This window comes from Dermacentor andersoni, chromosome 11 (genome assembly GCF_023375885.2).
Source record: "Dermacentor andersoni chromosome 11, qqDerAnde1_hic_scaffold, whole genome shotgun sequence".
Lineage (NCBI taxonomy): Eukaryota > Metazoa > Arthropoda > Arachnida > Ixodida > Ixodidae > Dermacentor > Dermacentor andersoni.
Window position 1 is genome coordinate 94,091,286 of NC_092824.1, and position 15,660 is coordinate 94,106,945.

The following is a 15,660-nucleotide window of genomic DNA, read 5'->3' on the forward strand; positions in this document are numbered from 1 at the left end:
CTCCACAGGGCAGGACAGTCGACTTCATGCATCGTGTGATCCCACCGAGTTGTGTGCTTCTGTGGTGTTTCCGACGCAACAAATCGCCATTGGCAATGGTGTCAGGCTTCCGCCGTTTTACACTTTAGTCTCGACAAAGTGTCTTCCGTTTTTTTTTTTTTTTTACATTGTTACTTGAATCAACTTTTGGAGCGAGCAAGAAGCATGAAGCTCGAGGTGATCAGTTTTGAGATAAGATACTTCACTTTTGCTGTTTTAGCACAGTGCCAAGAATGCAGCCACCCATAGATGCTGGCGTGTTTGGCACGAGTGACGCGAAATCTTGCAAAAGTGATCATCTGAGAATACTGCTCCAGTACAAAGCGCTCAAAAGAAAGTGCTATAGCAGTGGCAGCTAAGGAAAGGGTCCTTCAGAAAACCACTGAATACCTTGCGTTGAATCAGCAAGTTGATAAAATGTCACTGCAAGCTGTAAACTCGGTCAGCAATGACAGCTGAAAAGAACGTTCACCAGAAAACCACCACATATGCTGAGGCCTGTCAAGAAATGACGGCAAAATACCAGATTTTAAGCTAACAGTCGTCTGAATAGTTGCTCTTATTTTTGCAGAAGCATGCAGCAAAGCAGGAGGCATCACAGAGCCCGACAACTTCTCCACCTCCTGAATCCGGTGACAGTTCCGAAACCCAGGTGAGTTGCACAGTTTATATATTTTATACTGTTTATATACATTAAGGGCCAGTTGTCCTAAAGAAACGCTTTGCTCCACAGAGTGGTATTCAATGATAGTCTTTCATGTTTACACCAAATGAACGACTACTTGCCCAAGAATCTAAGAGTTCCTTGTCTTTTCTTGTAGTCTGTGTATATGTTTCAGCATGCCGCAGGCAGCCACGAGTGGCACCAAATGTTGGTGGTCATGCCAAAGATCTGTGCTTTCCTGTTCATGTGTCACTTCTGGCGAATTTTAATAATGTCGGCTTTCTTTTTCTCCTTCAGTTTCAGTATTAAAAATGTCTACTTTTGCTAGCTTTTCGTGAAGCGACCACTTGTATTGGAAACATAAAATTTTGCATGTAGGTTGCTTTCTATATACACATACACTATCTTAATGTAGACTTCTTATGCAGCCTAAAATTTTGTTGTAGTTGGCCATTCACTCCCAAGCCCAAGCTTTACCTATCCCACTAATTTGTGTCGATATCATGAAGGACGAGTTCTACTGATCCGCACTGCAATTTTCATTGCTCGTCCCGCTGTCTACTGTCAAGTTTGGACACTCGTGCATACTTATGTTGTAATTTACAGTGGTTTTGCTGCATTGTATTCAGAGAATATTATTGAGCACTTTACTTATTGTGAGAGAGCTGTCTTTCTCAATATACAATTTGCACTGTTCGTTATTCAGTGTTCTCAACTAATTCAACAAGTAGAGTCAACATTTTAACATTTTTTTCGTTGAGGATGCTGTGTGCAGTACCTCAGGGAGGTAAAAGAATCTTTGGGAAATTTCTTGCAGTTCTTTTAGGAATAATTTTGTCTGTTTAAAACAAAAATTAATTCTGGGGCTCTAGTTGCCAAAATCATGATCTGAATCGGAGCCATGCTATAGTGTGGGGCTCTGGGATAATTTTGACTACTTGGGGTTCTTAGAAGTGCACCCAGTGCACTGTACGTGAGCGTTTGTGCATTTGGCCTCCATCGGAATGCAGCCGTCGCATCCCCGAGCTTATCTGCTACATTTTTGGAGGTAACGGGCAAATTTAAGCACATCACCAGAAGCACTACATGAGATTGCCGTTTATTTTGATGAATTTTTCTATCTATCTCTCTCTTTCAATTACACATTGTCTCTCTGTGCAGGCTGACATGAACAAGAAACTTCGGAAAAGAAACTGTATAGTCGTTGGCTGCACCAAGAGCAGCAAGCCTCTACACCGGGTGCCCCAAAACTACGAGCTGCGCCGTGCATGGCTGGAGCGAATCGGGCTCCCATCATCGGACACGCGAGCCCACATATCCGTGTGCGAACGGCATTTCGCCATCAATGCTCACGCGCTAAACCCAGGTCTGGTGGAGGAATTGGGCTTCGCTTCTAGGTGGCGGTTGCGGCGAGATGCGGTGCCGACGCTGTTTCTTCCCACCGGTCCAGTAAGTACAGAGCATATCTGGGGGACCTTTTGACAGTGGTTGTGGAGAATCGGCTGAACATTTTGTAGCAAAGTTTATGCACCCCCTTCAGGCACTGTGTACACAATTGTGCACACCAAGATAGTACACCAAGAGCAGCAGCACTTACGAAAATCGTGATTTATCGGATACATTGTGCAACGCTTCTGATTGGACCAGAAGTTGGAAGGTAGACGGCTATTGTTCCCTCTCAGTGTCAGTATATCGTCATGTGGTGGCACAGTCTTCCACTTAGAACATATTTTTCAGGTAGCTGGATAGGTGCTTTCAAAGTATGCTAGGTACGAAACAGTCTATGTTTACGTACCTGGCGTTTCTATATATAGTTATCACATGGAGTCCACATTCTGTAATCTTGACACATCACTGAAGAAATGAATGTCCTTAACCTGTTCTGTAGCTATGCACTGATCATGATTCTGAAAGTGCAAGAACAGCAGTGAAACTATATTTTTGATGCACAGAATTGTTTAGTTTTAGAAATAGCACAGCCCACACCCTGCTTGCTTTCTCTTGTGCTCCTTTTTGGTTCCTTAGTGCACCCAGCAGTCTGTGCCCTCAACTTTGGGTGCGTGATACCTAAAATTCTCTATTATGATTGATGCCTGAAGGAGATAAACATCATAGGGGCACTCAGCTCCAGTATAGAAGAAAGTAAAATTGAAGTTTTACTTGCAGACGGCTGGTCTAGACAATGTGAGGAGGTTAGTTCACCTCTTCGCACAATCCTTTTGCAATTTTATTTGCTTTTATCTTCGCTATTGTAGAACCGTTCAAATTGTTGCAGTAGAATGCTCCCTTGGCAGTGCTTTACAACTTCCAGTTGTTTAACTAAAATTTGTGACGAGGTCTGTGAGGGTTCCTTTTATGCAAATCCCCTCACTTTGTGGAGTGGCACCGCAGTCTGCTGATAAACTGGTGGATTGTCTGTAGGCTTCATTGCAGCAGTGCAGCTGTCATTGTGCAAGCGGCACAGTGTTTACCCAGACCATTCCGTACCAGTGCACTGTTGGTGAACAGACTTCAGTGATGGCTATGCAAAGGAATGCTGGTAAGTTCATCCTTTAAAAATCACTATGCTTGTGTGTATTAAAGTTAAAACTGTGGTTTAGCCTCTTTAATCTCTGCCCGCCAGGTAGAAATAAAAAATGAATAAAGAAACAGTGAAATCACCTAAAGGAACGCATCGATTAGGGAAAGTCAGTAGTAGTTACCTACAGGGATAAAATTTGAACAGTGACCAAAAAACTTGAAAGGAACCTCAGGACTGCGTAACAAGTGATGAAACAAGAATGTGGCATTTGGCGTGACTCTCAGAAATGGGACCAAGACAGTATGTATTGAAGAGCACATGGGTGTAATGACGTTTTAGTTGGGATTAAGAGAGAGTAATGGAGAAGTACAGTTGATGTAAATGGTGTAAGGCCACATGACACAGTTGAGGACAGCAGCAGATTAGCCAGTGGGATGAGATTAGGTGTGTGGGGATGCGTGACGCTCGCGCGTCCCCTGATATGTTGTTTTCCCGCATAGCTCCCGTCTCCTGTAATGCAGCTTCGCCGCGTGGCGGGATGCCCGCGGCAGTCAGTGTGGTTGAAGTACATTGTGAGAGATGGCGCAAGTGTGGCTCTGCTAACGCCACCTAACAGTGGGGTTACTTGGGCGCGGAAATGAGAAGGCTCTTCCTCTTTGACTTGGGGTCGGCAAGCTGCTTGGACGTTTCGCGCATGCGCCGATCCATGCTTCTGTGAGACCGTCTGGCGAGGCCTCGTTCGGATGCACCACCGTTCGCGTGACCGTACGCACGAACGACCAGGCGTTGGTGTCCAGCATGGGGCAAACTATTCGCTCGTTATCCGGTCGTGGTGAATCGGACTTCCTAGATTTGTCGTGCGCCCATCGGCATGTTTTGTGGATAGCAACTCGGCTAGCAGGCATTGATCTATGAAAGGTGCAATAAATGCCCTTGTGATTGTTTGCACTACTGTGTTGTCGTTCCTTTGTCCCAAGAGCACAGGTGAGAACGCCACAGGTGATAAGCAGATGTTGTAGGATTGGCTCAGCTGACGCAGAACAGGGACAGCTGTAGATCCTTAGGAAAGTTAAACATCCAGCAGTGGTGAATAAGGGATACCGAAGCTGTATGGACACAAAAACATAGTGTATTGTTAATATAATGTCATTGGATTGTTATCAGCGTTCACATGGTGCACGTGGACAAACTTAATGTCAAGCACCTTAAAAGCCTACTGAAATGAAATCATGGACAGAGCTCGTTACATAGTGACACTGGCAATACAGGTATAGAGCAGTCTCCACGCAAAGTATGAGTGAATGTGTCGCAAAAAAGCTATAAAAAGTTTACGTTTCTTATACCGAAACTCAAAAAAATGTCGCCGTTACTGCTTGCTGGAAATATGCAGAACCTAGAGCATTCATTCCTCAGCATGACCCGTAAGATAGGGAGTGCCCGCACTGCACTGAAATTCTCAGAGGCAATGTGCTGGGATAGGCATCATATTTGTTAACCATCAGATGGGTGTGTTTTCTGTGTAAGGTGCCATTTGAGGGCTGTTAATAAGAAAACTAGACAGTTATTAGCCCTGAAGCTTTGCCACAATTCCTTCAATACTAGTACATATATGCCACTCATTGATAACCAATTTAGCCAAAGTGAAATTTTGATGCAGTTGGTGTTTGATACCCCTGTCAAGCGGGCAAGTTAAGTGCACTTACAGAAATTGTCACTCGATTTAAGTGCATTTTTCCAATTCAATACGTTGCAAGTAGAGTACTCGCAGAAGAGTGCACTCCGATCAGAGTGCGTTCACGGAACGCACTTTGCTGGTCGAGTGCATAGCCTTGCTGCCATTGGTTTAAATGGTACAAAATGTAATGCAGGAAAAAAGGACACAGAAGTTCATTGTAGTTGTTGGACAGCTCTTAACAAAATAATCGGAACAGAACTTGCTCATGTTCTGTTGTAGCAGGATCAGATGCTGCCTCATCACAGGCCGCTTGTTGTTCTGGATTGGCTAGGCATTTGTCTTGGCCAGCATTGACATGCAACATTATTATAATAAAAAATCTTTAAGTTTTTTGTTGAGAAAAATGGATTGTTTCTTCTTATTTATAGTACAACCTAAACAATCACTTTTTAAAGTTTTTTCTTTCGAATCTACATCTTCAAAAATGTGCACTCTGTTTTCCCGTTTAGCACTGTGTAGCCTAAAGTGTCATTCAAGGTCCCGAAGTGTACTCCCCATAAGTGCACTTAACTTGCCCGCTTGACAGGGGTATAACTCCTTCTGTGCTGCATTACTATCGCAAATTCTGACCAAAAATGTCCAAATTTTTGTTAAAGATCCCAGTTGCCAACATGTTTTACTTTCTCTGCCAGAATAACCCTACTCCTGTGTGCGCTGCCCCGCGTATTGTGTGCTGTCATCTACCAGAAGCACAATAAAACACTGAGACGAAACCAGCTCAAGCATAGTATTTACCACTGTTTCTATCCTTCATTGCACTAACTACGAGTGACCCGCCATGGTTACTCGGTGGCTATGGTGTTGGGCTGCTGAGCACGAGGTTGCGGGATCGAATCCCGGCCACGGCAGCCGCATTTCAATGGGGGTGAAATGCGAAAGCACCTGTGTACTTAGATTTAGGTGCACCTTAAAGAACCCCAGTTGGTCAAAATTTCCAGAGTCCTCCACTACGGCGTGCCTCATAATCAGAAAGTGGTTTTGGCACGTAAAAACCCCATAATTTAATTTTTTTGACTACGAGTGCACTGTGGCAGGCACGCAGATGGATCTTCACATGTCGACGGCAACGCAGACCGCAGCTTCTTTCTCCCAGCCATGACCAACGCAGAACCCCGGGCGGAACACTGCTTTTCTAATGGTATGCCTAGTTCCAACTGCAATAAAGTTTGGGCCACATAAAAAGACTAGTTTCAGACAGTGAGATAAGAGCCGCCTCCATGTAAAATAATGTCTGGTGTGCTAGTGGATGTGCCACAAAAGGATGCAAAAAAAATACAAGTCAACAGTTGTTTTAGACCTGCATCGTTTTTTATAGGCTTGATGTTGCATGCATTTTGTGTCGTGGAGACGACACACTTTGAGTGCACAGATTGCCTGTTCGTGGCAAGGAATTCCAAAAGCAAACTCTGGATTGTGCGCATGCTGCAGAAACTCTCGAGCATTCCTGCAGCACCAACACCTCTAACTAGCATTATTCACGTAATTTGATTTGATCGTTGAGTATATTTCCTGCCTGCTAGCATGAATGTAGACATCCAAGTGTGAATGTAAACACTGGTATAGCGCAATTTCTCGTAGAAATTATTTTACTCATGCAGGATATTCAGTCCGTCTAAAAAAGTGCACAAGTGAACAAGTTCGATGTCGCTGAGTCCCATATTCATGACACCCTTAACTGGCTGTTGTATAACTCCCTTTTCAGTATCTTGGAGGTGGTTCTCCGGTGACGTACGTGTAGGACGAGCGTCAGCACAGCCAAATTTATTTCGAGGAGCTGGCAAAAGGCAGTCTTGCACTGCCTAGAACAGCCTAGAGTCATCGACTGTTCCTATGGCTGTGATGTTGGGTTTCCAAAGCCATCAGAATTGCAATAGTCTTACTTCAGCCAGAAGAAGTACTACTCTGCATGATGTCAAAGCATCCTATTAGACATGTTCGTAGACATGTTCACTGGCTAACCCAGTTCTACCCATGGTGCCCACGTCCTGAAGAAGAGCTTTTACAAGGATGCAGCAGCCAAGGGCCAAGGTATGAATTCATACATTTTTACCCAGTGCCAAGTTACAAATTTACAGATTTGTCCCTCAGCTGCAAAATCTATGACAATGGGGAAATCTTAGAAACAATAAAAGGGAATATTAAGTCGAGTTAGATCAATACATTATTCGTCAACAATTCTATAATTGTTTTTTGTGTGCCAATACTATATGACTGTGTTGCATAGAGGAGGCCACCGAAGTACCCGCCTCTGCTCATCAATTTGAATTGCCCTTGCCAAAACGGACGAGTTGACGTTCATCCCTACGTAACCACTGTCATTCCTGCTTTTCGTGAATCAGCCAGTGCCGACATCATATGAGATGTACCATAGTCGGATATAGGTGGCGCCACTCGTATTTCCCATTTTTGTCATTTTTGTACTTAAAAAGCTCCGTTCTTGCTACAGATGACATATTAATACAGAAGCCTAATTTTTCAATCTATCTCAGCTGGATATTTTCCTTTAGTGCCCCTTTTGGATGAGCAATACCTTTAAACAGTTTCGCAAATGTTATGTACGCAGCTGCATGTGCCGAAAGTTTTGCAGACTTTACTGTTTACATACTGCGTTACAATCTAAGGTATGCCGAAAGCTTGTCTAGTCAGGCATGATTCTGGCATAATTGAATAAAAACATGAAGAACACTACAAAAATAACACTTCTGTGATAGGTGCGTGCACTTTTGCATAACTGTGCGACACCACTACACGAATACTATGTAGTTTGTTTTCAGTTTTGGTTCTTGGCCACTTATGTGTGCTGTCATTACAGTTAAATAAAGATATTACCATGTTATATTTAATAATCATTAGACAGATTAAGTTTATTGTTGCCATACTGCTGTTGGACACTGTCAAACTTCTTTATATCAGTGGTGATCACGAAATACTGCGATATAGCCGAAATGTAGTCTTTAAAATTACCATCGTGATGGGCCAACAGCTGTGGAGGTTCAGGGGCTGGAAGCTCATAGTTGGACAAACATTAACTTGGAACATTAAAGCAATTTATTGAAGCGAGAAAAACTGCTGTAGAAGTAGCTTGTTCCTTGTTGGAAATACTCTGGCCTTACTACAGTCTGCTTGAGAGTCGGTCAGTCTAAACCCTGACCTTGACAGTCTAAACAGTCAAGAAGCACAAGCCCATTGCCTTTGATGGCATTTCTGTAGTGGCAGCCAGAGCATCGCTGAGTCGACATTGGGTTTTCATCCTTTAATGCTGCCACTATGTGCTTTCCACCTCACATGCACAGAGGGGCCTTTTGTGCCCCTGCTATCTGCCAGCTATCTAAGATATTGTCCTGTTGTGACGTAGTAGGGCAAACCTAACGTTCGGCCATACTGGTTGTACTGGCCATATCTTCTGCGGAGTGAACACGGTCCCATTTTACCTTATATCTCTGCCCGTTTCATTTTTGGTGGAGGTGCAGGGTCTTGCACAAGTTGCAGACTTCCTGCTCGAAGACGTCATCTTACACCACGGAGCTCCTCGCCAGCTTCTCACAGACAGGCGCCGGTACTTTTTATCTCGGGTTATTAAGCATCTACTTCCCTCTTGTGCCACGAAACACAAGTTCACGACAGCATACCACTGTCAAACGAACGGCCTCACTGAACGCCTGAACCAAACACTTACAGATATGCTCTCGATGTATGTCTCCTCAGATCATTGTGACTGGGGTGCCGTGCTTCTATTTGTTACATTTGCATACAACTCGTCACGTCAGGACACCGCTCTCTACTCCCCGTTATATCTCCTCTTAGGTCGTGACCTGACGTTGCCTTTCGACACAATCCTGCCAACTGCTCTCGAGCCCCTGTCTGAGTACGCTCGTCATGCTGTAGCTACAGCCACCCAGGCAGGCCCGATTGCCCACCGTCACCTTTCTGAGTTGCACGCAAGACAGAAGTCTCTTTATGACAACCGTCACTGTAATGTCCCGTTCTCTGCCGGCAACCTCATCCTCCTTTGGACTCCTTCACGGCATGTGGACCTATCAGAAAAACTGCTCTTCCGGTACTCTGGCCCTTACCGCATCGTCCGACAGCTCAGTGATGTGACTTATGAAATAGCTCCAGCCGATGCTTCCCCGTCGTCCACGTCAACTGATATTGTCCACATGGGTCGTCTCAAGCCATACCATGCGGCTGCCATCTAGAAGGCGCCGGCTCGGTGCTTTCGCCGCTGGGGGTTATGTCACGGTGCCACGAGAGGGACAAAGACGGCGATCACCAACAGGACGACAGAGCCGACGTAGTGGGGCTAACCTAACGTTCGGCCATACTGGTTGTATGAGCCATATCTTCTGCAGAGTAAACACAGTCCCATTTAACCTTATATCTCTGCCCGTTTCAATATTATATGTACAAGGCTGTCAAAACAGTTTTCGCAGCAAAAGTATGGACAGCTGGACAAGTTGGCGTGTTGCATTCGTGGGTATGTGGCTGCCAACCAGGCATCAAAGTCATCGAGGTGTTTCATATCAGAATACTTGGGGACACACATGCATCCACCAGCTGCAAAGCCTACCTGCAAAGCGTCTGTTGCACAAATGATTAACAATCATAATTTTCGTTTTGTTTTAGTAAATTCAGTTGAGTCTGCGCCCATCCTTCTCAGATTTTCTGACACTTGACCCATCTTTAACCGCACAGTTTTTATGAAACCTCACACTGCATTTTATTCTCGCTTGTCTTTTTCATGCTGCAGGGTACTGCTGCATTGTTGACGCATTCATGCCCAAATGCCTCGTAACAATATATTCATGTCACGTCCAACCAAGTTCAATGTATAGGGATTGAGATACATGGAATTGTCTTCATGATTCAGCAATATAAGCAATATTTCGTCTTTTTCATGTTCACTATAACTAAGTTTGACTGTAGTTGTTTTAATATGAGCAAGACAATGCTAACCTTTGTACGTGCATGTTTCACAGGTGGGGACGTACATTCTGGGTGGCTCGGCTTATCCCTTGCAACCTCAACTCCTGACACTACACAAGGCTACAACGAAAGACATGATGCAAAGGAAACTACTATTGTAGTCACAGTCTGCAGAGGGGGATTATTGAGGGCACCTTTGGACTGCTGAACGACCTGTTCAGACACCTCTTCAATGCAGCATCCATAAAGACAATAATCATCGGAGCATGTGTTCTGAACTTGTGCAGTTGCTTCAGTGATTGAGACAGTGAAGGATGAACTGCGGACATCGGCCTCAAGTATCGTGTCGCATGCTGATGACAGTGACATTGAGCCCTGGCCAGGCAGATTGAGAAATTGTACTGTGAGAACGCAGCAAACAGTTGAGTTCTGCTTGTTGATATTTGTTGTTGTTCAGTAGTTTATGCAAGAACACATTTGAATTTAACCCTGGGAAACGTTTTCTTCCATGACGAATACACATTTTCAAGTTGACATGCTCTTGACAAACTACACTAATGTTCAAATCGCGAGACATCGTGCTTATTTGGGAATTGGTTGTTTAATAAATGTTTTAGTTTGCGTATATATTTATTTTAGTTTGCTGTGTAATGTTACAAAAATGTTCTTGGAGTATGTGCTACAGTCCACTTCCATTAATGTGACCCTGGCAGGACCAACGAAACTGCTTGAATTATCCAATGGGTTGAATCATACAGGATGCAGAAAAGAATGCCACTGATTCACTTGCCAGTACCATTTGCTTAATTTAGCATGCCCCTGAATCAAACACGCTTTCTATGTGTTGAAACTAGAAAACTAACGTAGAGATCACATTAAAGCTCCTAAGCAAAGTAGAAATCCAACGTGCACCCGATTTTTTAGCAAGAGAAACGGGCAAGGGTCTAATATGTGTTGCACAACGGGGACCGGTTTTGTGAAGTGAGCTTTGCTGCAGTACATTGTGGAAAAGTATACGAACACTGTTAAGGTGGTTTTGGTTTTGTATCCCATTGCACCGTGCAGCCAATTTACAGCGAATTTTTTCTGGAATAAAAGAAAGGCGAGCGCTGGAATCGGGGTAAGTACTGTAATTGGACATTGTGAGCTGTTGTTATTGCATTAAAATATTCGTACAGCAGGCTGAAAATGGGTGTTTTCAACAGGAGGATGACAAGTGTTCAACACATTTGCTGTCACCCATGTTCCGCCGACACAGAAGTCCGGACACATAGAAATGCGTCTGCGCCGGCTCAGTTGCCGGGTGTTCAGTTGGGATTGAATTAACCAAAAAAATTGAATTAGCCGAAATAGAATTAACGGAGGTCAACTGTATTTACTTTATGTCAACAGCCTTTTTTTTATTCTTGGTGAGTAAAAAGTCTACATATGTTTCTGACAAAAGTTGTGCGGTGCCGAAATGCTCATGTTATTTTCAAGCTTTGCCTATTGTATATAAATTTGTATAAATGGTAAACTTACAGGAGCAGTACTTTCACAGAGTAAGCTAACTTTGTTTTTTTCTCTTGTACATTGATTCGCAGACAAAAGTTCTAGACGAACTCAAATGCCCTTTCATTTACTGTTAATGAGCCTTAATCTGCTTTTGTACACGTGATGTGCAACTTGATTTTTCATTTTTTTTTGTCCAATTTTCACCCACCGTGGGAACAAGGTAATGAGGAAACAGTGAACTGAATGAAAAGATATTGGGCAAATTTTGCCCCGCTAAGAAAAGGACTAAGGACAATGATTATGACAAGCATTGTTTCAGGACATCCTTTCAACCACAGGCACATCATGTCGTATGTGAACTTGGGAGCAAACAATTGGTCACTAAACACTCATACATAGGGTAAGCATGCTCACTCACAAGCATGCTTGCTCGTGCTCGCTCACACAGTCGCGAGTGAGTGAGTGGCAAAAAACGTGAGTGATGGTGAATGTGAGTGGATGTTTGAATGGGAGTGAGTAGGTGCGAGTATGGCGGTTGGTGTGAGTAGTGTAGTACGAGCACAAGTGAGTACTTGCGAGAGTGAATGGACGCAAATATGAATACAAGCGAGTGCTGGTGAGTGGAGGCGAGTACGACCGTGAGTTAAAGGCCAACTGCAAGGGAATTTCAGTTTTGCTAAATTTGTTGTGAGTATAGTATATAACACTAAAGCGATCTTCACTAATCTTGTATTTCAAACGTCAAATTTTGCACAAAGGCTCCTCTATATATAAAGTATCCTAAGAATTAAGTGTTAGGCCGCTGAGCACGAGGTCGCGGGATCGAATCCCGGCCACGGCGGCCGCATTTCGATGGGGGCGAAATGCGAAAACACCCGTGTACTTAGATTTAGGTGCACGTTAAAGAACCCCAGGTGGTCGAAATTTCCGGAGTCCCCCACTACGGCGTGCCTCATAATCAGAAAGTGGTTTTGGCACGTAAAACCCCATAATATATATATTTTTTTTTAAGAATTTTTATGCCAGCCAATATTTCATTGCAGTTGACCTTGAATGCTGATGAGTGTGAATGAACATGAATGAGTGCATGCGTCTCAAGTGCGAGTGCCCACTTATTTTGCTGATATATGCTACCTCACCATCCGGACTGCGAGAGGGTCAACAGGAAAACAGCCAGATGCTCTGCAAGAAGCAGTTGACAAAACGGAAAAGTGCCTGGAAGCATATGCACTGACGTGCGTACCAGAAAAGTCAGAGCTCTTGGTGCTAAGAAAGCGCACAAGAGGCCGACAACTGCAGCAGGTACCAGACCTGAAACTAGTGGTAAGAAGCGTCACGATTTCGCATGTTTCAGTGCTTTGCATCCTCGGACTCCTGATTCAAGAGGACGGGGCCAGTGGAGTAGAGTTGGAAAAGATTCAGAGAACACTGCAACAAGTAACTCACTTGATCAAAAGGGTGATGAGCAAAAGTCACGAACTCATGGAAGAAGATTACATGAGAATGATGCAAACGCTGATCACGAACGTCATCACATACAGAACCCCATAGTTGACGCGAAGATCAGTCAATGAGACAAAACCAACACTCTCATCAGAAAAGCTTACAAAATTGCCATGGGCCTGTCATCCTCCACCTCCACGGTGAAACTACTCAAAATGGGGATGCACAACACATGGAAAGAGCGCCTGGAAGCTCACAACATCAACCAGCTGGAGAGACAAAAGGTGACAAAGACAGCAAGGGCCCTGCTCCAAGATCTAGGCTACCAAATTGAGGTTGAAAGGCACAGACCTCAGTATATACCACATGAGATCAGAGACAAGCTACACGTCAGTAACATACCCAGAAACATGCATCTCGTTTACAAGGGAAGGAGACGGGCAAGACAAGAAAACAAGCGCTAAAGCAAATAGTCAAACTCGCCAACAAAGAAGAAAACGTGAGGTATACGGACGCAGCAGTGTACAAAGCAAGCGATAGATGTGCAGTCAGTGTGGTCAACGAGAAAGGTAAACTGACAGCCACATCCATAGGTGCCAAGGACTCGCGCATAACCGAAGAGCGTGGCATAGCCCTGGCCATCGCACCATACAAGAAGACCCTGGTTATCATGATTACAGACTTGCAAGAGGCGTGCAGAAGGTATATAAACGGAAGGATCAGAAAGTCGTAAGAAACGGCAGGATAGAAGAAGCAAGCATCCTCTGAACACCGGGACACAAGTCTCTCACAGGGAACCAGGCGGTGCACGCCACAGCTCGGAATCGCGCACACCGGGCCATCTCGGACACGCATAACACGGACCCACGGCGGTCATGAGAAGGATGAACGGATACCCAGGAAGTACTCCGAGATCTTGGCGCACTACAGGAAGCAGAGAAGTTGCTACCTACTGGCACACAAGAGACGAAGTAGGGAACAAGCAGTGACCTGGAGAAGACTCCAGGCTGGAACCTACCCGCATGGAATGCTGCAACACATCATGTATCCAGGAGCCTACAGGCGAGATTGCAAATTTTGCCTGCCAGACGCCCAATATCCTGCACCGCATGGTGCTGGGGTGCAGGAATAACCTGGACATACCACCGTCATTACCACCACCAGGCGATAACATGCAGAAAGTGGACCAGAAGAAAATTTGGAAGACCAGTAGGCTCTGCCGGTGACGCAAGACCATGAAAACCAGCTACAGTTGGTAAACAAGGCTTGGGCGGGAGCAGTGAGCCATGGCTACCTGGGCTGGAAAGACCACTCGCCTTTGGGCTCAAGGTGAAGAAGCCTGGTCAATATTTTTCTCTCATGCTACTTAGCAGCATTAAGGGTGCCACTTTTCATGCCCTTGCTGTGGCATTTAGGCTGTGTACTGCTTTTACTGGAGCAGTAAATTACTCATATAGGTATTTGGGGAATGCATCAAATTTTTCTTTCTATGCATAAACATAAGATCTTATGATTACAAGGCTTATTGTCTGATGACCAAGGAAACTGTAAAGTCCACATACTGCCTATCATAATGTGTGCATTCAGGCAGTGAGCATTGATCCATGCATCTGGCTTGTTTCAGTTGTATGTAAGACATATGATGGATGAATCTTGATGGTGCTGGTAAAACATAAGCAAATGTTTACTATTTGAATTTCAAGATGGCTCATTTAGGCTATCTGTCTTAAGCTGATAATTGTGAAAGATGAATATGACAAATGGATCTTCCTCAATGTGGAGGTGAGCTAGTTCCCTTCGTAACTGCTTTCATTTGAATTTTAAAAGTGCGTTAATTGGCTCACTGAATGTATAGCGTATAGGATGCCCATATCTTTATCACCAAGAAGAACACTGCAAGAGACAATAAAATTACAGTCCTGGGTATCTGTAGCATCCACTTGGTTATTAGTGGCGCACCACCGTCATTTGAAGTACAAAGTAACTGTCGTACAAAAATATACAATGTCTTACAATGGAATGTTCTAACAAGATGGTTTATATACAGGGTGAAATGTTTCATCAATCCTTAAAAACATTTCAACACACTAGCGCAGAGTGACCACCTTAAGGTTATCTCGCTAGAACCACCTTGTGTAGTCTTCAGATGGTCTAGTAATCTGCATGACATCTTAACGTCATCTAAAACGAGGATTCCTGAGACTGCGGGTTGCTGACTTTGCAAGAAAACACTGTGCAAGGTTTGCGCACACATGCTGACATAATGCATTTCCATATGAAAATCAAAGGTACTAATTTGACGTTCAACATTAACAACTGCATCTATTTGCTCGAATGTTGTTTGTAAATTACAGTTCGTAGAACACACTGAAATGCCACTCAGATACCGCTTTAACAACTATAAGTGTCGTGCTACTTTCTCTGATCATCCACTATCGAAATTTGCATATGCCAGGCCACTCGTTCGATAAAATCACTGCAACAATCCTTCAAACTGGTTTTCGTTCTCACTACGAAAGGGAGCTTCGAGAATCATATCGAATCCATAAATTTAAAGCGGTAACTTGCGGAATCAATGAAAGTGCCTTTTTACCCGTTTAGTTTGCTAACTCCTCGCAAGTTTCGTGGCCCCTAGTACTATTTTACATGCACATTTATCCCTGTCACTTTTTGCTGGCATGATGTCAAAATGAGCGCATGTGCATTTCTAGCTGTCATATTGGTTCCCTACTTTTCTCGTGACAATTCAATGTGTGGCCAAAACGTCAGTGAAGTCCTCTTATTTTTCTCGTGTTTCTATTCTTTCAATTACACACACACACACGCGCGCACGCACGC

The 15,660-nt window shown here is 44.1% G+C and overlaps 1 protein-coding gene across 1 annotated transcript in view; it reads left to right on the forward strand.

Moving 5' to 3' along the window:
* LOC126539064 (lysosomal alpha-glucosidase-like) overlaps window positions 1–10,510 on the forward strand; it is a 61,659-nt gene extending 51,149 nt beyond the window's left edge. Inside the window, exons 25-30 of the mRNA XM_072285225.1 lie at window positions 611–691; window positions 1,865–2,152; window positions 3,125–3,242; window positions 6,002–6,097; window positions 6,662–6,987; window positions 9,939–10,510. Of these exons, the coding sequence (XP_072141326.1) occupies window positions 611–691; window positions 1,865–2,152; window positions 3,125–3,242; window positions 6,002–6,097; window positions 6,662–6,762 (684 nt within the window). The 3' untranslated portion in view covers window positions 6,763–6,987; window positions 9,939–10,510. The remainder of the gene's footprint in view (window positions 1–610; window positions 692–1,864; window positions 2,153–3,124; window positions 3,243–6,001; window positions 6,098–6,661; window positions 6,988–9,938) is intronic.
* The last annotated feature ends 5,150 nt before the right edge of the window (window positions 10,511–15,660 follow it).